The 24474-nt window shown below is 36.3% G+C and overlaps 5 protein-coding genes and 1 long non-coding RNA gene across 8 annotated transcripts; 4 read left to right on the top strand and 2 right to left on the bottom strand.

Moving 5' to 3' along the window:
- The first annotated feature begins 2665 nt into the window (after positions 1-2665).
- Positions 2666-3504, top strand: LOC130495933 (uncharacterized). Its single transcript, XR_008934958.1, has 3 exons — positions 2666-2821; positions 2934-3072; positions 3293-3504. It is a non-coding gene; the product is annotated as an uncharacterized LOC130495933 (long non-coding RNA).
- Positions 3505-5153: 1649 nt separating this feature from the next.
- Positions 5154-5751, top strand: LOC130496727 (60S ribosomal protein L27-3-like). The gene has a single exon (XM_056989070.1). The coding sequence runs from the start codon at positions 5202-5204 to the stop codon at positions 5607-5609; it is 408 nt and encodes a 135-aa protein (XP_056845050.1). The 5' UTR covers positions 5154-5201; the 3' UTR covers positions 5610-5751.
- Positions 5752-6649: 898 nt separating this feature from the next.
- LOC108806639 (gamma-aminobutyrate transaminase POP2, mitochondrial) lies at positions 6650-10321 on the bottom strand. 2 transcript variants are annotated; one of them, XM_056989068.1, is made up of 19 exons: positions 10166-10321; positions 9735-9829; positions 9559-9643; positions 9400-9472; positions 9208-9305; positions 8990-9082; positions 8830-8903; positions 8709-8747; positions 8538-8626; positions 8386-8462; positions 8216-8290; positions 8067-8114; positions 7893-7976; positions 7727-7814; positions 7574-7652; positions 7334-7427; positions 7181-7259; positions 6964-7079; positions 6650-6850 (listed from the first exon to the last, which is right to left on the bottom strand). In XM_056989068.1, the coding sequence occupies exons 1-19, from the start codon at positions 10208-10210 to the stop codon at positions 6773-6775; spliced, it is 1509 nt and encodes a 502-aa protein (XP_056845048.1). In that variant the 5' UTR covers positions 10211-10321; the 3' UTR covers positions 6650-6772. The 2 variants fall into 2 exon arrangements, with proteins under 2 accessions (XP_056845048.1, XP_056845049.1); XM_056989069.1 differs by having other exon boundaries at positions 9735-9817; positions 10166-10316.
- A 967-nt stretch (positions 10322-11288) lies between these two features.
- LOC108811505 (protein IQ-DOMAIN 5-like) lies at positions 11289-18771 on the top strand. Its single transcript, XM_018583560.2, has 7 exons — positions 11289-11473; positions 11648-11748; positions 11851-12067; positions 12151-12374; positions 12464-12577; positions 12832-18290; positions 18390-18771. The coding sequence occupies exons 2-6, from the start codon at positions 11674-11676 to the stop codon at positions 13117-13119; spliced, it is 918 nt and encodes a 305-aa protein (XP_018439062.1). The 5' UTR covers positions 11289-11473; positions 11648-11673; the 3' UTR covers positions 13120-18290; positions 18390-18771.
- On the bottom strand, positions 13346-16040 carry LOC108807731 (probable protein S-acyltransferase 20). The gene is given in 9 exon segments (XM_056986893.1): positions 13346-14221; positions 14363-14548; positions 14664-14744; positions 14837-14965; positions 15056-15127; positions 15192-15260; positions 15368-15785; positions 15787-15911; positions 15996-16040. Coding segments are annotated over 9 exon segments (2001 nt in total).
- Positions 18772-20290: 1519 nt separating the features above from the next.
- On the top strand, positions 20291-24113 carry LOC108812900 (protein FAR-RED ELONGATED HYPOCOTYL 3). Of its 2 annotated transcripts, none has more exons than XM_056988957.1 (8): positions 20291-20569; positions 20749-22894; positions 22969-23028; positions 23109-23177; positions 23259-23330; positions 23448-23510; positions 23607-23651; positions 23761-24113. In XM_056988957.1, the coding sequence occupies exons 2-8, from the start codon at positions 20759-20761 to the stop codon at positions 23815-23817; spliced, it is 2502 nt and encodes an 833-aa protein (XP_056844937.1). In that variant the 5' UTR covers positions 20291-20569; positions 20749-20758; the 3' UTR covers positions 23818-24113. The 2 variants fall into 2 exon arrangements, with proteins under 2 accessions (XP_056844937.1, XP_018440787.2); XM_018585285.2 differs by having other exon boundaries at positions 20292-20569; positions 23442-23510.
- Positions 24114-24474: the final 361 nt, after the last annotated feature.

Below are 24474 nucleotides of genomic sequence, written 5' to 3'. Positions count from 1 at the left end.
ATATGAAATTAAATTTTAAAAGAAATTTAAAAGTCCAAAATATAACTCTAAAAATATCAATACTTCAAGAACATATACTCTAAAAATATCAACATTACTAGAAAATATATCACCAAACCCTAACCAATAGACAATCATGACTCACTATTTTTATTTACTCATCTATATGACAATAATTTAATTTAGTTTTATTAATTTACATTATTTATATTTTTTTATTTGCATGAATTTAATTTATTCTCCATCAAAATATTTCTTTCAAAATTTTAATAAATTTTAAATACAGAAGTAAACTTTTTGAGAATTGTTTTCATAAAAAGTTTCATATGGTTTATAACCGTAAAAAACATATATAGATTTTTGTCTAGTCATATGGAAAATCTATAATTTCACTACTTTTAGTTTAATTTTTGCATTTGATTAAACTTATCGAATTTATTTACATTTAAATTTCATTTTGGGGTCATTTTTCGTAAATAGCCATATCTTATTAGATGGATATATTAAATTGTTGAGAATTCTGAAATATGGCAGTAAAATAGTTTGATATATAGGTAGGTGAAATTATAATAATTACCTGTATAATAAATTATTATTATTATTTTATTCTACTTAAATAAAATATATAAGTGAAAATATTCATTCTAGGAACATCCACATTGCAAATATCTAAGAGATATCAAAAACCCAAACAAATAAAAAAGAATGGAGAGAGAAGAACGAAGCATTTTTGCATTAGAAATTCCGGATATCCGTAACTCTACGAATCAAGACAAATACTAATATGCAATATTTATATTCGTGAGAACCAAAGTAAATCACAAATACTAATATTTTTAAGAACATATATCTGATCCTGATCTTTTATATGCATATATATAAGTATATTTAAATAATTATATATAAATTATATAATTATTATATTTATGTGAATTTAAAAATATTTAATATTGGCTATTTAGTTATTAAATTTTATATAATAAATATTGTTTGTTATAAATATAATTATTTATATTATTTGATTTTTTTATTTTTTATCTTTATTATGTGATAATCATATTTTTTATTTTTTTATGAAGTAAAATTGATAATCCGTACGAATAACTGAAATAACAACAAATATTCAAACCTTCAGATACTTGAAATCTCACGAATCGAAACTGATAGTATTTGTGTGGGACAGAGTAGATCACGGATAGTCGATTTTTTTGGATATCCTGTATGTTTCCATGCCTAACTATCATTTATAAGAAACAACAAAGTCATCGGCTGAGCACAATCATAATTTTTATTTTTTATGAAGGAAAACTGATAATCCGTGCAAATAACTGAAATAGCAACAAATATTCAAACCTTCGAATACTTGAAATCTCACGAATCGAAACTGATAAAAAATGTAAGTATTTGTATGGGACAGAGTAGATCACAGATAGTCGATTTTTTTTGGATATCCTGTATGTTTCCATGCCTAACTATCATTTATAAGAAGCAACAAAGTCATCGGCTGAGCACAAAAAAGTCATCGATTGATGTCCCAACTTTCAAATCCACTATAAATAAGATGACTCGTCTGTTTGTCTGTTTACTCTGCAAATTTTTATCAATACCACAAAATTAAATGAGAATTAGATTCAAGCTAAAGTTTGTCATTCAAAATGATATCACCTCGTCTCCTTATTTTGAAATTGCGTCAGGCCCACGCCACCTTAGATTTTTAACTAATACAAACTTAATAATTATTTAGAGGACTTCTAAACAAATACAGTATAAAACTGCAATTGGAAAATTTTATACCTTTTACACTGATATAGTGATATCTCAACCATCTTTAATGAATGATATTCCTGCATATATATATAGCTGTCGCAAAATCGAAATTGAGCTCTACTACGTAGATTATAATGTTATAGTTAATATTCCTTTCAATTTCAAAGACTTAATATTCGAATCTTTTAATACTTTATAAATTTCAAACAGGTTACGCGTAATTGTATGGACCATAGCAGAATTTAGTAAATTAATGAGTTAGGTGTTTATTGTTCACACACGGCGTTGTTAGTACATTATTTGGTTGTCTCAGACATAAAATGCCATATATATATATATATATAAATAATTATTCACATTTTGATGAAAATATCAAATACAAATATTAGAACACCAATTTCATAAATTTGTATAAAATAATTTCGATGAAAAATATATATAATTATAAATGATCGACCACAAATCAACATAAACGCAAACACAGTATTTTTTTTCTTTTTTTGCAACGCATACAGTAAATTTCATAACTCCTGAGTTTTTTTTTTGATAATTCAGGGGTGTCCGGCGGGCCCAAAACTTTTCAAACATATATAGCAGTAAAGAAACTACTAGTAGAAAAAAAAACTCATGAGTTTTCAAACATATAGCATCATGTCGAACGCTGGATCATATAATAGTAACTAAAGAAACTACTATTAAAACTTCAAAACTTTTTTTTTGTAAGTAGCAAAACTTCAAAACTTGAAAAACCTTCATAATATATATCACTTTTATTAAGTCATGTAAGATTCTATAATACATAAATTGAATTCAACCATTCCTCTCCAATAATCTCAACAAGTCCACACCTGCTATTGTCGTCCGCGTCTTCATAACCTCTAGCTATTTATATATATACATCACCAACCCTTGACAACTATTTTCTTATAAGACACATAATATTCGTCCTCTTTAAATTAAAACCACAACACTCGATCTCTTCTTCATAATCCTCAGCTCCTCACAGCTTATCATTAAATTAAAATGAATCAACCCGATCACAGCACATCTTCAGGTAATCCTCTTCTTAAGTCAAAAATTTAATTCAAGATCGATATACGTAATTCCAACAGTTATTCCACAAACATTAATTAGTTATATGCTAACTTATTTAATAATCTTGTTAGCCATAGTGGAAAAACCTCTACAGGGGCCGTACACAAGTCCTCCGCCTCTTGGTTATCCGACCAGAGATGCTATGTTGGGTGATCCTAAGGCGGCCGCAGTGGAGACAAAGTATAAAGGAGATGGGTTTTGGAAAGGATGGTATATATATTCTTTCAATTTTCTTGTATACGATTACGTTGATCAATCTATTGCAAAATATTCAAATAATTAAAACATGGACTGTTACGTACGTTAAAGAAATGTTGTGTGTTTTAGGTTTTCAGAAACTGTTGCTATTTTAAACAAACTCATGCATGTTACATAAAAATTCTGAAGAGAAAAAATGGACAACTAATCTAAGTGGTCTTGTCTTTGGCAGTTGTGCTGCTATATGCTGTTGTTGTGTTCTGGACGCATGCTTCTGAGACTCCGGGGTTTATGATTTCATGCACATTATTGCTTAATAAAAAGAAGTTTGTAGCTGTTTTACTGAATTACTCTATGTGGAATATACTCTGTGGATGGTTGTCGTTGTTCTGTTTCAGGTATATTAATAACTGATTGTATTATATATCAAAGTGAATTTGGTTTGTCGAACTGTATCCATAGAACAGGTCAAAATTAGTACCAAATGGATTTGACACGATTCCTCACGCAATTGTCAATAAATTAAACGAGGATTGGGAATGGCTAACCCACATTGAATAATTAAGTTGTTGAAGTTCTTTGCTTTAGCTTGAAGAACCGGCCCTTAGATTTTAGGAGCTATAGGCAATTTAGTAAAAAGTTCTGTTACTTCTTTTTAAAATTGGAGATCTATATGTATGTAAATTAGGGGTATATGTCTATGTAATTTTCTTCAAAAAATTTTGAGGGAGTAGTTTGAGATGAATATTTCATTCGACTTTGCCCAGGACCGGTTCTTGCCCTTTCTCATTCAACTAACGGCCAGCTTCTCTGTTTTGTTCCTCTCTTGAACACTCTCTCTGTTTTTTTTTTTTTAATAAAAACTCCATCTGTTTCTTTACTTGTGTATCATCACCACACAAGTACACACAGTCACACACTCTTTACACTCTCACGTTTCTCTATATTGTTAAAAGAAGAGAGCAAGCGATGTATGTCTACAATGTTATTTCTCCGTATCTTTTCTTTTTTTTTTAGAATTGGATGTCTTTTCACTTACATACTTATAGTAGTTTTACTCTAACTAATATACACATGCTTACTTGCAACTCTAGGCTCAACAACTCCCACTTGAATCTTACTTCTACTAACCAGTCTTAACAACTCTCACTAATTCTTCTTAGCTAAGCTTTTATTTAACACTTCACTCATCCTCGATAGCTTGGCCAACCTAGTATCTTTTCTTCTTAACTTAATTATTTCTGACTAAAGTCATATCTCAACTTTACCTTTCTTGTTCTTAGTCGGCTCTTGCTTCATCTTCTCTTTCTTGAGTGATAAGCTATCTCTTGCTTCTACTTCTTCCTTCCTTCTTCTTCTACTTGACTCTTTGGTCACTTCTCTTATTATTGTTCCTTTTCTTGTGTGTCAAGCTTCCTTGCTTCCACTTCTTTTGTAATTTTTAATCAAAGGTTCAATTCCAACACAAGTTAATTCAACCAGAAATGTATAAGTAAGACTTAAAATCACATGGGGGAAACGAAATCAGTATATAAAAAAATTAAAGATTACATGAATAAAATAATGTTTGAAACAAAACTAACATTATATAATTAATTCTGAACTTATTATGAAGTTTAAACTTAGTTTTTATGAACCAGAAAATAGTTTTCTTTTTTACGCCAAAACATTGTTTTATTGCACGAAGTCATTTGTTACAAGAGTTCCCAAAAAATAAGGACAAGAATGATAAAGACTCCATTGCGGAGGAGAAGTAACCCATACTCGAGTCCAAGTTGCTTGCATTGCCCAAATAAGAGCAGAGAGATCAGCTTCCACTATAGTGAGTTGAATTTATGTGAAATGTCATAATTACACTTAAAAAAAGAAAACCTGATGGAGGTCGAGAGAGACCATCGCGGAGGAAGAAAACTTGCACGGATATGATAAATTGGTTCCTACTCATTTGGTAACCAACCAGAAAAACCTTTGTAAACCCAAACATCGTGATTTCTCTAGGCCCAGCCCATGTTATATGGGCCGAATGAGATGCATTTCATTTCCTTAGGGTTTTCTTCACAGCACACACACTATAAATAACCAAAAACCTAACCCTCACCGCCGGAAGAGGGAGCTTGGGGGAGAGAGAGAGAGAAGAAGCCATGGTTAAGTTCCTAAAGCAGAACAAAGCAGTGATCCTCCTCCAAGGCCGTTACGCCGGAAAGAAGGCGGTGATAATCCGCTCCTTCGACGACGGGAACCGTGAGCGACCCTACGGACACTGCCTCGTCGCGGGACTCAAGAAGTACCCGAGCAAGGTGATCCGCAAGGACTCGGCCAAGAAGACGGCGAAGAAGTCGAGGGTCAAGTGCTTCATCAAGGTCGTGAACTACCAGCATCTGATGCCTACTCGTTACACGCTCGACGTGGATCTGAAGGAGGTGGCGACATTGGAAGCTCTGGCTTCGAAGGATAAGAAGGTGGCGGCTCTTAAGGAGGCCAAGGCTAAGCTCGAGGAGAGGTTCAAGACTGGGAAGAACAGGTGGTTCTTCACCAAGCTCAGGTTTTGAGAAAGTTTTATCGTTTTTTTCTGTAACGGAATCTACAGTATGCTTTTTGTAGTTTTGTCGGAACATGTTTTGGATGGTTTAAGACTTATGGTTTGATATTTGATTCTTGGAATTTTTGTTCTTTTATTACGATCATTTGCTATGTTGGTGCTTTAGTTAATGTATCTTCACTGGTTTAGTAATTTAGTTGGAAAAGCCCTAATCTGGTTTTTAGTTTTAGAAGTTATCGATTGATTGTTACTGAAATGGGGTTTCTCTGGATTCGTTTTTCTTCAATTGGTATGAGTAAAAGCATAACTATTATGGCGTGTTACTAAAGGATGGCCACAGTAGGCTGTCGTTGATTGTAAAGCATGCTTAAGTTGTCACTCGTGAGGGTGTTGATTGATCTAATGGTCTTAGACATAAGAAGATGATCACCAACTGCTTTATGAAAAATGAACTTATCTTGTCCATTAACCTCTATGACAGGAAACGTTTTTGATAAGTAATGACAAAGTAAATATGTAATTAGTCAATGATAAATTATTTATGTCAATCACTTCCAAATGTTATGAGAAATGTTTTGAATTTCACAGGTTCAATAAATATTCAAATTAATCAACCTTGTGGATCTTGATCTTTCTAATTTCAATGACAACTTGCGTTCGGTATTTTCAATTTCTCGGATATTTTAACCTTACTCAATTTGTAAACAACATTAGTGAGATAAGGCTCGGCAATAATCACTTCAGTTGAAAATTGCCAAACGCATATCTCAACAGCAGCCGTCAAAAGGACACTGTAGTGAGTTATGGGGGGTCAATACAGTATCCCCCTAATGTTGCTTCTTTTTTGACATATCGCATAGTGCCTTTACGGGAATCTTTACCGTTTACATTGGTGACCATACCCATTGGCCTTGATGATCAAAGGAGGAGAGATGGAACCTGATCTTTCATGAAACAGATTCCGAGGAGAAATCCCTGAATAGGTTGCTCTACTCTCTAGTGAAAGCACTTGTGGTGCCATTTTGCATAGACTCTGATGCTCGAGAAACAGAGAACTAAAGTTGGATGATTTATTATGCATATAACTGAAAATGTGCATGTGCAAGATAAAGGCAAACAGTTCAAGAAGAGAGATAGGAGATTCTAGACAACAACTTTTGGTTTATTTGCTTCTCACTTCTTTTGCTGAGTCTTGAGTTCTTTTACCCTCTCTTCTGTAGCTTTCAGTGCTTCCCCGTAGATAGTTATCAACTGCAAAAATGATAAAACGCCCAATTAGAGAAAATTAAAGAGAGAGAGAGAGAGAGAGAGGGTTGGAAGATAACTGGTCACAAGAAAATGTCTCAAGAAAATCGTAAATTCACCTCATCGATCTCTTCAGGTGAGATAATGAGCGGTGGAGACATCATTATGCTATCTCCTGCAACGCGGACTAACATCCCACGCTTCTGGCACTCGGCTCCAAAGTATGCGCCAACACCTGGTAACATCAGTTGAAAATGGTGTAGGGACTTAAGTAAGATAATGAGTTTAGGAGAGGAGATACTTTTTGTTTAGTCATGAGAGAGAGAGAGACTTTACCCCATTCTGGTGGAAATGGTTCGTTTGGTGATTTGTTGTCAGTAAACTCAGTCCCAAGAATCAAACCCGTTCCTCTTATCTGAAAACCATCACAAAATGCCCCAACTGTTCAATCAAAAACTTGCAAAAGAAAAACCGGTGAGTAAACTATACCTCTCCAATAATAGGACTAGTCTTGGCAAAGGCTTTAAGACCATCTTGAAACCTTGGGGCAACTGTGGCAACGTGCTCTGGCGTGTTCCTTTCTCTGTAATATGAAATATTAACGTCAAAAAAAATTATGATAAAGAAAAGAGAAAATTAATAATCACTATGTGAAAGATTTTGAGCTTTTGGCAAATTGCAGTTTTAAACACAGTATACTTGAATGAACTAGCAAAGTGACAAACTTACTTGTATATCTTTAACGCTTCAATTGCTACAGCACATGAAACTGGATGACCAGAATAAGTAAATCCATGCGAGAAAGCACCTGAAAATACCCAAAAATGGTTTGAAGATCAGAACATTGGATTATAACCACGTTGAGCATAACTAAAAACGTACCTAGCTTGTTGCTTTGAGAATAAATGACATCTGCTACTTCTTGACTCATAAGAATGGCTCCAATCGGCATATATGCTGAAGACAATGCCTGCATATGTATTTTAACATTTACCAAACGTCCGGGGAAAGTTGTAAATAGAGATAGAAGGCTACTAATCAGTCTCACCTTAGCTAAGGACACAAGATCTGGCTTGATGTTGTATTTGTCACAGCCAAACATGGTCCCGAGTCTTCCGAATGCACATATGACCTTAAAAGGCCAAACAAAATACAAGTGGTTAACGACATCTTTTCTTCTTGATCGATTTTGGAGTCATGGTTCAGTTAGATATGCACATACTTCATCCGCGATGAACAGGATATCATACTTCTTAACAACAGCTTGAATCTGCAGTACAGAAAGAGAACAATATACTTAGTACTTAGTACCAAGAAACAGCATAATCATTGATAAATGTACTTAGTACCAACAAAGTTTATGGAAATGACCTTTTCAAAGTAGGTAGCAGGTGGAGGTATCACACCACCAGCACCCATGACTGGTTCAGCGATAAAAGCACCAATCTAGTAAGAAGACATTTTGTGTTAGATTGAGATGCTAACATCATCCTTAAAGCATAAAGATGACAATTTCAGTAAGTCATCAATCGAATGTTTACTGTTTCTGGTCCCTCTTTAATGATGAGATCCTCCAAATTCTTGGCTAATCTGGTTGAGAACTCCTCTTCCGTTTCACCTGGACAAAAACAGTTCCAAGCTTAGAATCAAAGATTACTTTTAATTGTAAAGTGGAAGTGAGAGTGACTCATACCTGGAAGATGAAAACGCCAGTAGTGAGGGCAATCTGTGTGTAGCACAAATGGTGCTGGTAAATCAAAGTTTTGGTGCAGAGCTGGAAGGCTGGAAAATAAAACGGATTACATTTGTTAAGTAAGAAAAGAATCTTTGGCACTTCTATAGAGGAACTATATATTGATCTTACCCAGACAAACTTGCTGATATTAGAGTGGAGCCATGGTACCTGAATGTCACAACGCCGCAGTTATAAGTAACTTCAGTTCTTATAAACTCACAAAATGACAAAGCAAATATCCTTTTCTCACGATTTCTTTCTTGCGATAAACTTTTTCTTCTCAGGCCTCCCAAGTGCGTTATTGTAGTACCAAACAAGCTTGACCTGCATCATGAGATTTATGAGCAAATCTTATAGGTTAACTTCGTAGGAAATAGGGGGAGAAGAGCACGGTGTATAGTTATGGAAACCTGGGTATCATTGGCCTCTGATCCACTGTTTGTAAAAAAAGCTTTAGCCATTTTGTTAGCAGTGAACATGTCTAGAAGATCCTTGGCAAGATCCTGTTTTGCAAGAAAGATATCAACAGTGATCAAATTCTCTTTTTATTAACCTATCAAGTAAACTTGCCCTGACTGTAGAAAACACATTATGACAATGACACCAATAAGGAAAATTATGAGAGTACCAGAGAAGGCTTAGTAGTACGGTTCCAGAAGGAGTGATAAAAGGGCAAGGTTTTCAACTGCTCCACGGCAGCAGAAACAAGCCGTGGCTCATTTCCTCCTACAAGAATTTGGGGGCATAATGATTAGATCCATGAATGTACAAAGAGAAACATAAAGTCATATAATTCAGTAAGGAAAAGGAGGAATAATACCCAAGGCAGTACACCAAAGACCAGCGAGAGAATCAAGATACTTTTTGCCATGGTCATCATACACATAACTTCCCTGTAAGAAAAAGAAAGGGAAAAGAATGTAACACTCTAACATTGACGAATGTATTAATCAAAAAAAAGAAAAGAAGGAAGGGTGACCTCGGATTTAGCAATGATCAAGGGATGTAAATCAGCACTCTGCCACCCAGCTGTAAAAGGTGCCAGCATATCATGCCCTTTAGACCTGCTCAAGTATTCAAGGCTCTTTTACACTATTCATCATCACATGAACAGAGCCTTTGGAAGCAACCATAAATCATGAGTATGAAACTGACCCAACTATCGTTTGCTTCTGAGGTGAAGCCTCTGTAGTAAAGATCCTCGAACCAGACGTGTATTGTGAAGCAGCATACCTGCTCTGCAAAGTAACCTGCGCATATGAGAGGGAAGGAGAGATGTACGTAATATTATCATTAAGGGGTTTGAGCTATGAAAGATGAATCAAAATCACTTTTTTGAGTTGGTCTATAAAAGAAAAATGCCTTACAAAATCACTATTTGGATCATTTATTATATAAATAAAGTGAAAAAGGTTCCTTGATTACTGGAGAATCCCAAAAAGAAAAATACTCATTCTTTTCATCAAGATCCATGTCAAAGGATGGGAATATCAATTTGGAGATTCGAAAAAAAAAGAAAACAGTTTAACATTCATCTGAATACTGAACTACTAATAACTAAGTCGATGATATCGAGATCAGAGAACCTGAGAGGAACGAGCCATCCGACGGAGGCTGTTGATTACGGCCATTTCTCCGTAAGATAGAAGAAACAGAGAGAGATGATCAGTGAAGATGGAATCTGTTGAATGAGATGAGAGTGAACGTTTTTGTTTGTTTGTTTGTTTGAGATTGGTTTTTAAAGAGATCATCTTCTTATTATTATAACCTCTTTGAGTCCCATTTGATTTTGAACTATGACGTGTCATTGAGTCATTACTGTTTTACATTATTTTAGTGCTTTTTTGTTCACACAAAAATTCATTTTTGCAGCCATCATATAACGCACCAACTAGGCCAACTGGTTGATAAAATATGTATGTACATTTCAAATTTGGTTACACTATATAAAATAAAGTTACTACGAGAAAATTAATTATGATTTTATAACGTAAGATTTTTTTAGCATAAAAACATATGGTTGAGAGATAAAGGATAAACTGTAGTGTGATTGGTTACCTTCTTTAACATATGCACCAAAAGATTACGGATTGAACCCAGGGGCGGACATACATTCAACGTAATGGGGTCACGTGACCCCATCTAAAATCTGATTTTTTTTAAAGGTATTTCCAACTTCACTCCATAATTTACTCCAAAATGGAAAATGAAGTGGAAAATGTAGTGATGAACAAAAAATAAAAGCATTAATCCTTTATGAAAAATGGAGTGAAAAATGGAGTAATGCTTTTATTTTTTGGTCATCACTTCATTTTCCAGTCAATTTTCAACTCCATTTCTCAATTTGGAGTAAATTATGGAGTGGAGTTGGAGATACCCTAAATAATCTTCTTAAAATTAGCTCAAAATCATTAAAATGTCCCCGATTAATGCAAGATTTATGTTAATGCCCCCAACTAAATGATCTCCAAGATCCGAACCATAATTACTACTTTCACTACAAATATGTCACATTCATATCTCAGATGACAACAACAGGTCACATCAGATTAACACCTTTTGTCATTCAATTATTATTATTGTTTATATAGTATAAATGCATGCATTTAACATACAAAAATTGCTGACAAAAAAAAATAAATATCTGAAAAGTAAACTGCTTGCCGTTTTACCACGGCGCAATGTAGCACCTGACAACTGCTTTGCAATCATTCATTCATGCATTCGTATCTGAAGAGAGGAGAGGGAAAACGATAAAAAAAAAAAAGAATCATTTTTTTGACAAGTCAAGTCCTATCTGTAATAATCCTTCACATACTTAAGAGTTAAAGAGATAGAAGATCAGTGACTGAAGAAAGATCACTCAGTCACTCACACACCTCTGGAGTTTATACGTCTGCCCTCTGTTCCTTTCTCAGTTGTCCTCTTTTGATTACAAAGCTTCCTTATTTCTTCCTATAAATAGTTGTTGTTGTATCTGTTGCTTTTAAATTTGCTTACTGATCAAGACCCAGAAAGAAAGTTTGTTTCTTTTTAAGTAATTCAGTTGGTAAAATGCAATCCTGCAGGTTGTTGTTCTCAGCTTGGTGATACAATGGGTGCTTCTGGGAGATGGATTAAAGCATTGGTTAGTTTCAATAAGTCAATGTCTTCTAACAAGGATGATCAAGTAATATGCTCTGATGATATGCCTATCTTGGTTTAAATATTGTCTATAACCTCCATTTTTTTTTTGTATTTGTTGCATATAATGTTTGTTGAATTGGTTAAGGTGAAGGTTGCAAGCAAAAGCCGGTTTAGGAGAAAACATTCAGTTGATTTAGACGCTGAGAAGCAGCTTCATGAAGATGGATTTGAAGATTCATATGCGCATAGTGTGATAGATGATACTGGAGTCTCTACTTCAACTTCACTACAATCCTATGAAGAGCAAAGGAAGTCACATTATGCTGCAACACGCATTCAAACAGCTTTTCGAGGCTTTCTGGGTATATGTTTTCGCCTCGTTTGTGTGCTATTATGCTTTTCACTTCTACTATCTATGGCTTTTTGACTGAACTGAGTTCTCAGGCTAGAAGGGCTTTACGAGCGTTGAAGGGATTGGGTAGACTTCAAGCCCTTGTTAGAGGACATGCGGTGAGGAAACAAGCAGCTGCGACGCTTCGGTGCATGCAAGCGTTAGTGAGAGTCCAGGCTCGTGTACGGGCAAGACGTGTTCGCCTCGCCTTGGAGAGTGAAACGCGTCAGAAACTAGAGCAACAGCTAGCAGATGAAGCCCGAGTTCGAGAAATTGAGGTGACATGTCACTCACTTGTCTCAGTTATTTTTCTTGAGAAGAACTACGGTCATGTTAACTGTGTGTTATCATCATCTTCAACTCTCAGGAAGGTTGGTGCGATAGCATTGGTTCTGTTGAACAAATCCAAGCAAAGCTGATAAAGAGGCAGGAAGCTGCAGCCAAGCGTGAGAGGGCTATGGCTTATGCTTTGACTCACCAGGTTTACTTCACAACCTCTATGCTATTAAGAAATATTTGTTTTGAGTTTACTCATAACATGCCTGAATAGTCTGTCTCATTCTCATGGGACTAATCTTCAATCAAACACTATGATAGATATTTTCTTTCTTTATTTTTTTTATCTTCTTTACCTTATATCAAGTCTCAACCCTTTTGATAGTTTCCGGTGCTGTTGTTTCTTTGTGGCTTTAAGAGGATATTTCTTTCTCTTACATATAAGTTGCTCTCTTGTAGTGGCAAGCATGGACTAGGCAGTTATCTGCGGCGTACAATGGCTTTCAACCTGACAAAAACAACTGGGGATGGAACTGGTTGGAAAGATGGATGGTTGTTCGTCCATGGGAGAACCGGTTTCTTGACAGTTACCTCATGGAGGATGCGCAATTAGTAGGATCTCAGTCAGTTAAAGCCAACCGAGCAGGAAAACTCACGCCAACGTCTCAAAAAGTAGCAGTTGAAGACAACTCTGCCCAAAACCAGAGAAGACGCAACTCCGAACCAATAAAACAGAGGCTTGCATAGAGCCCTTTGCTAGAGTCTCTGTGAATCGTCACCCCAAATCTCTCCCCCCTCGTCCCTGTACATACACAGCTTCTGATAAAACATGGGAGAATGAACCGTGCTGATCAGGCTCTTGCCAATGTGTGTATATATATAATACGTTGTTTTGTATAAGTATATTAAACTATCATAATAAGTTATTACATAGCTGATGATCTCTCTTTGTAAAGACAAAGTGAAAGATACATCAAAGTGGAGGGGCAAACACTGGAAGCTGGTGTGAGGTGGAATCTCTTCTATATCTTGCATCTTGATGATTAAGTGTCGATGCCAATCTGTCTTGTCCCTCTCTTACTAAGCCCCCTTCACTTCTCTTGTTATTTCTTGTCGGTATATTAACCAGAGGTCCTCCAAAGAAGATAGAGTCACCTGTATATATCAGTCTTCTCTCGCCTTGCTGCTGAGGAAGAGGAGCCTTTAGGGATGATGATACAGAAGATGAATCTTGAGGTGGGAGAATGGTTCTTGGATTCCTACTGCGGACTTCAGGCATTGTCGTTACAAGAGCTGATGATACGTATCTCCCAGCTTCAGGATCCCAAACAACTGATGATGTCTTTCTCACATCTCTCAGAAGAGAAGTTGAAGGAGCAGAGAGAAACAAGTGTCCTCTGTGCATGTGATGTGTTGTTGTTGCAGAGAAGAGATGGCCATTTACTGTAGAATATTGAGGGAGAGGAGCAAGTTTGACTGACTCTTCATGAACATGTCTTGGACTACTTTGACTTGGTGCAGCAAGCGAGTTTCTAGAGAGAGATGACTCTAAATCATTGTTCCGTATCTCTTTCCTTGCAGCCACTTGTGCAGCTGTGCTTATGACACTAACCGTGCCAATGGAACTAAGTTCATAATCAGGTAAATGGGGATTGTCTATTGGTCTTAGGACAGATGAAGATGCTCTGGCTCTAGCAGCTGCCCTTGCAGCTTCATTTGCGTCCAGCTTCGCTAGCTTCCATGCACTGCGTTTGACTGGTCTTTTGGGAGCCTTGATGCCTCTCTCTGCTGCATCTGGATCCACGGTTGACGGGACCATGTGAGAGTCTAGTTGGGGAATGACTTCATCCTGAAATAGAAATAACAAGTGTTGAACTGGTGTAAGTCAATAAATGAACCGCCACCTTTAAAGGTTACAATATAGGGATTGATTCCATAGATAATATATATGAGCCAACTAATGCAAACAATATACTCTTTTGGAGTTTACCTGATTATCAAACACTCTAGGTGGAGTGCACCAGACTCCCTTTTTGTATGATAGACCGAGAGAGCTTCCACCACTAAAGCCGGTTGTGGAAGACAGCACACTCTGAATCTCCTCGTCAAAAGATACTCCAGCTTCAGCTTCGCTTATGGCTCTCATTACCAGTAAATAATCATATGTTGTAAGTCCCTATCCATAAGAATAAGACAAGCTCACATTGATCATAGTGGAACATTTCCATCAGCAACAAAAACAATAAACAACATAATAAACATAGTAAGAGCGAGCTTCTATTCTAGAGCACCTTTTTAATGAGCAACTTGTGGAAAAAGAGAAGTTGGCTCAGATGATAAAATGCCGGAATGGTAACAACAGTGCAAACACCCTAACATAACTCGCCAGAGACAAACATTAGGAACAAAACACCACAGGAGCTTGTTATTATCATCAATTATGCCAAAAGCAACGAATGCTTACAACAACTGCCGCAAGAGCTGCTCGAGAGAAGCTGCTTCCGAGTCTATTGACAATTTCTGTCCCCATTCTCTTCTTATCAGCAAATACACGCACAATCACTCCGACTCCCACTGCTGCTTCAATAATGAGCTGATGAGGTTGAAAAGTATAACATATATCTATTATTAACGGTTTAAGTGAAAAGAAAAATAAGTTCATTAAGAAAGCTTAATTACATACCCAAAGAAGGGTGGCAGTCATCAGCGAAACAAAACTCATGTAGTTTCTGCGGCCGACACAATTGTTAAGCCACTGTAAAAATATCCCCAGACAAAGTTAACCTAGTTGCAAAAAAAGCATCAGATAAAAAGTTTACCTTGCAATGGTGATCGAAACCAACAACACATTTGTCACAGCTCCTACAATGCTTGCTGGACTTATGTACCTGTGACTCAGAACAACAAGTCTTACTTACACATCTAAAGTCTAAAGAGCATACATGTGTACACATGACATACACATCAATAGGGACCATGTTACTATTTATCATACCTCAGAATTGCACAACCTACAATATAGACCCACTCTACTATTTCCCTGTTTTTCTTCCTGTTTCCAGCAGTCATCAAGAACAAACGCACAACAGAGGATAGCCAGAGGATTATACCAAGATTTTCTAGTAACAGAGTCCACTCTTTTATCATCTCCTACAGAACCTCTGACACTAGAGTTTGCTGCTAAGGTAGAACTCATTGAGACAACTGAACTAGGGCAAGACCGAAACTGACTGCCAGTTTCATTAAAGTCCCTGGAGATATCTCTGGCCGATAAGGGATGAGGCAAGTCAAATATCGACATATCTGCAGGATTAATAGAAGTACACCGAACATACAGAACGAATACAAGAAGAGCCTGCAAACACACATAATCCATCAACACACAAAGAAGAGCTTTATGGAAGTATAAAGCTTGAAGAACATACCACCGGAGAGTAAACACCGATCAAAACGTGTTCCCAAACGCGTCCTCCGGCAAAAGGAGCGAAGAAAACATAGTAAGCGACCACCAACAAGCAAAACACAGTAACACCAATCACCTGACAACCAAAATCATCAAACTAGTAGCTATTGTCGATCGAAACATGCAGAAGTGAGTCCGATTCATTACAGTGGAGTACTACCTGAAGAGTGTCAGCGGGAAGTTGCCAGCCATGTCTCCTCGCCATAGCTTCTGTAGCAGCGACAAGAACAATCGAAACTCTTAATCACGTCACGACTGAGAAAATGGCAGTCTTTCTCTGACTGTGGCAAGTTTAGTCATAATTAAGTCTGACGCAGTTATATTATATGAGGAGTTGAGGACTAACTCGTAGACTAATTATACTATACAAAATGACTCTCGTGGCATTTTAATATTCTTTTACATCTTAGATTAGCTACTTTTAATTTTTGTAAGTGGAAATCTTCGAGAAATTTTAGCGGTAAACTTTTGACATTAAAATGTATGAATTATAAAATTTTAATTTTAGTGGAGTGATATGTAAGAAACAAATAAAATTTTTAAATTATATTTTTATAGAAAAACAAAATTATCGATTGTACATAATAATTATAATATTTTTATTAAAATAATAGTTTTAAACATATTGTAAATATATGTTTTCTATGTGTATGTTTTTGAAAAACTCAAAATATAAACTAAAATTTGTTAGTTACAAAGTTCTTTTTAAGAAAAAGCATATCGTAATAAAACTGAATGAAATTTTATAAAGAAAGATATTATAAATTTGCATAATTTCTCAAATAAATAGTAGAGTTCTAGAATGCTCTAAATACTGTAAGTTTTTGAGTTTCTTAATTCGATTTCGTTGATAATGTTCTATAGATTTATATGCAATACAAACTAAAATATATGCTATTAAGTGTACAAATGCCCCTAAGAAGATATGTTTGGGAAATCCATATTTAGTTTTTGTTGTTTAAATAATTTAAACAAAAGGTACAATCTTAACCGTTCATGGACCAACCATTAAAAGGCTAAGTCTGTTAGACCATTAGTCACGCTTCATCAAATTAACAAGGAAGTAATGGCACGCGCAACGCGTGCGCCGTGGGGAAATAATGGAACACAGTAGAGTATAATAGTTTGAAACTTTGAATGTTTGGTGCGGAGTTGGTTTATCCATTTTAATAAATTAAATTGCGATTGGTAATATTTTTTATCCGCAGTACATCACAACTGATATTAACAAAAATTTCTGTATACATATATATATATATATTCATATTTTTTATTAATCGCATCATAGTTATTATGCATTTAACATTCAAAACTTTTGACTGTGTATACTTTTGATGTTTTATGATATTTTATAATTATTTAAATTGATTTAAATCTAATTATATTTTTATTTTCAATTTTTATCTTTAAGGTTTACCGTTAAATATTAACTATTTACTATTTAAATTTTTATTTGTTCTAAAATTAGTTAAACGAGATTAACTTGCATATTCGCTAGAAAAAAAAATATTTTTTTAAAAAATGAGTTTATATAACTAAACTGAAATTTAGTTATTTAAATCTAATTATATTTTTATTTTCAAGTTTTCTCTTTAAGGTTTACCGTTAAATATTAACTATTTATTCTTTAAAAATTTATTTGGTCTAAAAATAGATAAACGAGATTTAACTTGCATATTCGCTAGAAAAATTATATTTTTCTAAATGAGTTTATGTAACTAAAGTGAAATTTAGTTGAGTAATTGCACGCGATATACACGTCCAGAATATTATTTGCAAAAGTGGTAACGGCCACTGTGTGTATTGTTCGACCATGTCAATATGCCATGATTATCCATATACCGTAGGCTTTGAATACCTGACTCTGCTATAGCAATTCATCTTTCATTGTTTATCTTTACCTTTTTTTTCTTTTTTTTCCGACAAAACCTTTCTTATCTTCTTCCTTTACTTTTCGTATCCAGCGATCTTCTTTCTTAATTTTATTTTCTCCTCAATTAATTCTTAAGCTTCTCTGATTTTTTTTTCTCGTTTATTTTTCCCTCGTCTCACACTGTCTCTCTATTTAGATCTATCTCTTTCAGATCTATTTTTTTCTCTGCAAAACACACCTCTTTTATACGACCATCTTTGCTAACAATCCTCCACTTTCATTAACATCACTGCTTATTCTCGACCATCGCCGCCGTCGTAATTTCTCTCAGAACCACCGTCGTCGCAGTTTCTTTCAAGACCACCGCCGTCGAAGTTTCTTGCAGACAACCACGGTTGCAGTTTCTTTCAGGACACCGCCGTCGCCGTTTCTGGTGGAGGAAGAAGAGGCTGAAGAACCCAAGAAGGCTCAACAAAAGAGGTTGTGCTCCGTGTCTCCTCCGAGCAACCAAACGACGTCGAAGAAGTACTTGGCCGAAGCAACGAGTTTGGTTCTCTCCCTTCAAACCAACTCCCCGTACCGGTAAGTTTAATTTCCTTACACCAAATTAGAGAGATAATTGACTTTAATATTGTCTCTGATTTTTTCTTCTATTATTTTTGTAATTAATTGATGAATTAGCGGACTTTAAGTGGCTATCTCATTTCTTTGATTCCTTCACGGAATATTCGGCTCCAAGTCCAACCGGGATACCGGTTGAAAAACCTGTGTGGTTATCCGGTAACACCCAGTGACACCAGCCTCTGAAGAGTCTTGTTTCAAGTTGCCTCTTCCAGCCAAAGCCCGTAGCAGACGGAACCGGTTTGGAGTCAAAGCCTGGTCACTGTGGCGTTCCGAAAACTCTGTATTATGTATTCCTGGATTGTGTTATTAATCAAATCTTGTGTTATGTTATCTAGAGTTTAACGACATACTGTATTCTCGCTTCCATTATCAATATGTGGCTTCTTTGTACCTGTATGATTTCAAATGGTAACGTATAAAGTTGTGTTAAGGAAATCAATTCCATTTTCTCATCATTACAACTCAATATAACCACAAACTATGTAATAAACAAATTAATTTTTAAACATTAGACGTTAGCTCTCATCGTCAAGTTCACGCGCTAGTCACGCCCCGGGTCATCTGAGTCTTTTTGCATTTGTTTCTCACTCTTCCAAGCTAAATAAAAAAAATCTCGCTAGCACACCTAAATAACTTTCATTTCTTGTATATTGAGCTAAATAGCTCAATTTAGTTTTACTTTCAACAATTCACTAATTAAATAAATACATTTAATTTGTTCTCATATTAAATGTATGATATTTTATCTATTTTAATTATTAAATTATTTGTTTTTCCTAATATAAGTGGTTTCAAAGTGTTTTATTGTTTAAAAATAGAAATAGTTTTAAAAGTTCAATGGAATTATTATATTTATTAAATATTTTATGACCAATTAAATATATAAGTTTATGTAATTAGTTGAATTATATATTAAATGATACTTAAAAATAATTTCTTAATATTATTGTTTTTATCTAAACAACTTACATTCTGAAACATATGAAATATATAAATTATATGGTTTCTACCGTTTTCAATACAAATAAGAATTTCAAAGTTATTTAAAGTGAAAGTCACAAGTTCTATATCCAAAATGTCTAAAGTCTAATTTTTTTTTTGTCTTTATTTCAAATATATATTTTTACTTTACGTGTGTATATATGTGTGTGTAAAACTAATTTATACAAGTTTTATGAATCAAACGTATAGTACAGAAACTGTAATTTTTATTAATTGGTTATTGATCTATCATAAATGTTATATATCATAAATCAGACAAACATCCATAGAGACACATGTTTGTACAACCATTCATTCTTTTATTATCAAAAATTTCATATGTATATTTTATTAAAAAATATCCGTACAGATGCATGAATCAATCTCTAATTACATTCATATCTCTCATGGTAGAGTGTAACCACAAGAACGTTATCACTTATTTAGACTAAATATTGAAATAATTAGCTGAAGTATAATAATAAGTATACACACAATATATTTCTTATATGTCACCATTCAAACAATATTCAACATTACTTGTTTTATAATAACTGCATTTGTTACACAATATACATTTTTATACAAATGATATTTAAGTGTACTATCTAGTTTTTTGTTCGCAATACAAAATAAATTATTTATAAAAAAACAATATACATTTCATATTTACTAGATATCACCATTTAAACAATATTTATTATATACTAACAGCATTTATTATATAAAGTAACATTTTTTCTGTTACACTACAGTTAAACGATGTCGTATTATCTAATGCACGCACCGTCTAATAAATAGTTAAACGATGCCGTATTATCTAATCTACTTATTCAACACAGCTTAATAAATAGTTAAACGATATCGTATTATCTAATGCACGCACCATCTAATAAATAGTTAAACGATGCCGTATCATCTAATCCGCTTATCCACCACGGCTTAATAAATAGGCACCATACCCACCACACCAAACATGGTGCTGCTTTTAGACAGAGAAAATAAAAAATCCCTAGAAACCAAAGAAAAAAAAGAAGCAATCGTGCCTCCTCCTCCGACGACCACTCGCTTCCTCAAATCGCGTGAACATCACTCGATTTATCTCTTCTCTCCCTTATCATTCGCAGATCGAAAACCCCAACTCGCACCGATCAGCGCGTGCCTCCTCCTCCTCCTCGCAACGAGATTTCAGATTGGTGGTTCCGATTCTCCGCCGTGCTTCTCCAACCTCCACTTCTCTCCTTCATCGTACGAAGGTAACTCCCATCTCATTTCCTCACAGTGAACCGCTCTCCTCGTCTCGATTAAATCCCCAATTAGATTCCGTAACCAAAAAAAAAAAAACATGCCTCGATGTAATAACAATAACGAATCACTATTTTTTTTTTAGAAACAAATGTAATTTTGGACCTAAACTAAACGCAAATTGTTACAGTAAGCTTGCCATGGACATAGATCTTCATCTACACTCAGGTGACCTCCGCAAAGAAAGTGACGATAACAACAACGTCTTGCACAATTCAGACATAGACATTGGTAGTAAGATCGAGGAGGAGGACGATGTCGTCGTCATGGGACACGTCACAACCTCTGAGTTGGTCGACTACACAGAAAGTATAAACCTTGAGCCGCTTAACGGCATGGAGTTCGATTCACACGGCGAAGCCTACGCCTTCTACCAAGAGTACTCACGTGCCATAGGGTTCAACACGGCGATACAGAACAGTCGTAGGTCTAAGACCACGAGGGAGTTTATAGACGCTAAGTTCGCTTGCTCTAGGTACGGTACCAAGAGAGAGTACGATAACAAGTCTTTTAACCGTCCGCGAGCTAGACAGAGCAGCAACAAGCAGGACCATCATAATATGTCTGGTGGTGGTGGTGGTGGTGGGAGGAGGGCTTGCGCGAAGACTGATTGTAAAGCTAGCATGCATGTTAAGAGACGGTCTAACGGGAAGTGGGTGGTTCATAGCTTTGTCAGGGAGCATAACCACGAGCTTGTGCCAGCTCAGGCTGTGACTGAGCAGGCGAGGAGGATATACGCTGCTATGGCTAAGCAGTTCGCTGAGTATAAGCTCTGTGACGCGAAGAGTTCTCACGAGAAAGGTCGGTCGGGAGTTGAGACAGGGGATTTCAAGACTCTGCTTGAGTTCTTGGAGAGGATGCAGGGTTTGAGTTCGAACTTTTATTACGCGGTGGATCTCGGAGATGACCAGCGTGTGAAGAATGTGTTTTGGGTTGATGCGAAGAGCAGGGGCGGTTATGTTAGTTTTTGTGATGTTGTTTCTTTAGACACGACTTACGTGAGAAGCAAGTACAAGACGCCGCTTGCTATTTTCGTCGGTGTGAATCAGCATTATCAGTATATGGTTCTTGGATGTGCTTTGCTATCCGACGAGAGTGCGGTTACCTTCTCTTGGTTGATGGAGACTTGGCTGAAGGCGATGGGTGGACAAGCTCCGAAGGTTTTGATCACTGAGCAAGATTCTGTAATGAACTCTGTTGTGTCTGTAGTCTTCCCTAACACTCGGCATTGCTTTTTCCTTTGGCATGTGCTGAGTAAGGTCTCTGAGAATCTCGGTCACAAGGAAGATTTTACGCAGAAGTTCGAGAAGTGTGTTTATAAGTCATGGAAGGAGGAAGACTTTGCGAGGAGATGGTGGAAGATTCTTGCTAAGTTCGGCCTCAAGGAAGATCAGTCGATGCAGTCTTTATACGAAGACCGGAGGAAATGGGCGCCGACCTACATGAGTGATGTTCTTTTGGCGGGGATGTCCACACCTCAGAGAGCTGACAGTGTCAACGCTTTCTTAGACAAGTACTTGCACAAGAAGACCAGCGTACAAGAGTTTGTGAAACTATACGATACGATTCTGCAAGATAGATTCGAGGAAGAAGCCAAGGCTGAGTCCGAGACGTGGAACAAGCAGCCGACGTTGAAGTCTCCGTCACCGTTTGAGAAGAGTGTCTCCGAAGTCTACACTCCCGCCGTGTTCAAGAAGTTCCAGGTGGAAGTTTTGGGCGCGATCGCGTGTAGTCCGAGGGAGGAGAACCGAGACGCGACGTGCTCTACTTTTAGAGTTCAGGATTTCGAGAACAGCCAGGAGTTTGTTGTGACATGGAACCAGGCCAAGGCGGAAGTCTTTTGCATCTGTCGGTTGTTTGAGTATAAAGGCTATCTATGCAGACACACGCTCAACGTTCTTCAGTGCTGTCATCTCTCTTCCATCCCCTCGCAGTACGTACTGAAACGGTGGACGAAAGACGCGAAGAGCCGGCAGTTTTCATCAGGAGAGCCGCCTCAGCAGTTGCAGACGAGGCTGCAGCGGTACAACGACTTATGCCAGAGAGCGTTGAAGCTGAGCGAAGAGGCGTCATGCTCTCAGGAGAGTTACAACGTTGCGTTCCTTGCGGTTGAAGAAGCTTTGAGAAACTGTGCTGGTGTTAATACTTCCGGGAGAAGTGTTCCAGATGTGGTCAGCTCACCAACTCAAGGTCTGGTTTCTGTGGAGGAGGATAACCAGAGCAGAGGCGCAGGAGGCAAGGCGAGCAAGAAAAAGAATCCAACGAAGAAGAGAAAAGTAGCTTTCTTGTTTTAAAATCTCTGCTTGCAATACAAGTTGGGAGTTTTATGATCCTGACCACGGATTTGCAGGTGAACTCAGAGCAGGAGGTTATGCCGCCAGTTGCAGCGCCAGAGAGCTTGCAACAGATGGTCTGTCCTTTTGTTGATATGTCGTATCAATCACCTGTTAAACTAAAGTCCCCTAAGTATTTGATAATTTGTGTGTGCAGGATAAGTTGAATCCAAGGACAGTTGGCATTGAAGGTTATTACGGAGCACAGCAGAGTGTGCAAAATATGGTAAACTATGCACACAAAACAAATGTTATCTATTCTCTTATATGTGTATGCAGTTTGTGGTGTGATTATGTGTGTTTACAGGTTCAGCTGGACTTAATGGGTGGGGCAAATCGCGATAACTTCTATGGGAATCAACAAACAATTCAAGGATTGGTATGAAAAATCCGACCATCAACACCTATCTGTGTAACTAGTTTCTGCTCTTTTTATTTTGGATCATTAACTTTGGATTTTTAAAGAAAAATCCCAACTGGTTTTCTGTAGCGACAGTTGAACTCAATAGCACCAAGCTACGACGGTTACTACACTGCTCAGCCAGGCATCCATGGACAGGTACCTTACTTATTCTTGGCTCTTTCTCTTTCAAGAGCCTTGTTAAAATCTTTTACCAATTTAAATTTGATCATTCTCTACTTTGTTCTTTCTTAGGGAGTAGATTTCTTCCGTCCTCCCAACTTTCCTTACGATATCCGGGTAAATTTTCATTCTAATTACATATTTATCTCTCTCTTTTTTTTTCATGTTCGGATCTACTACTACTGGTCAATCTCTGTTCATGGAAACATGTCATTTACTGTGACAGGATGATCCTAATGTGAGGACTACCCAGTTGCATGAGGACGCGTCTAGACACTCATAAACCAAACTGTGGCCTAAGGGCGATCAAATCTGAAAGAGCTAAAATCTCTGCAGAACAGAAGCCAGCGTGTACTAGAAGAAGCTCATTTGGCAATCAGTTTTTTTTTTTGGAACAGAACAGAGAGCATTCTCTGTTTTATCAGCTCAAGTGTTAAAAATCGGATGTTGTATTGTTAATATTGTTTCTGTTTGTACTTGATATGATCCCCAAGCTTGATCATTGACTTTTAGAGAGAGAGAGAGAGCAGTGTTTAGAGGATATTTCTCTGTTTATATAAATTTCGTTAATTCTTTTGATCAAGTTTCTTAAATTTGTAGTATCATATTAGTTCTGGTTTTGGATCAAGATTTAGGTTCTTAAATCTTGTTAATTCTTTTTTAATATTTCTTTCTAGTATCATACTAGTTCTGATTTTGAATCACAAACAAGATGGTACTGTGGTTTGCTATACGATCCTAATTAGGCATGGAAAATAAATCAGGAATTGAAAACCGAATTTGAATCGAATCAAATCGAAAGTGAAACTGAGATCGAATTGGAACTAGAAACTTTATCAGTTCAAGTTTGGTTTTTGATTCTTGATTTATATGCCGTTTAAGTTCTAATTCGGTTTATGGAAATTTAGTTAATTTCTGACATTGTGATCCTAACTAGAAA

The sequence above is a fragment of the Raphanus sativus genome, chromosome 6 (genome assembly GCF_000801105.2).
Source record: "Raphanus sativus cultivar WK10039 chromosome 6, ASM80110v3, whole genome shotgun sequence".
Taxonomy (NCBI): Eukaryota; Viridiplantae; Streptophyta; class Magnoliopsida; order Brassicales; family Brassicaceae; genus Raphanus; species Raphanus sativus.
Note: the sequence above shows the minus strand (reverse complement) of the source record. Positions and strands in the feature narration are given on the sequence as shown.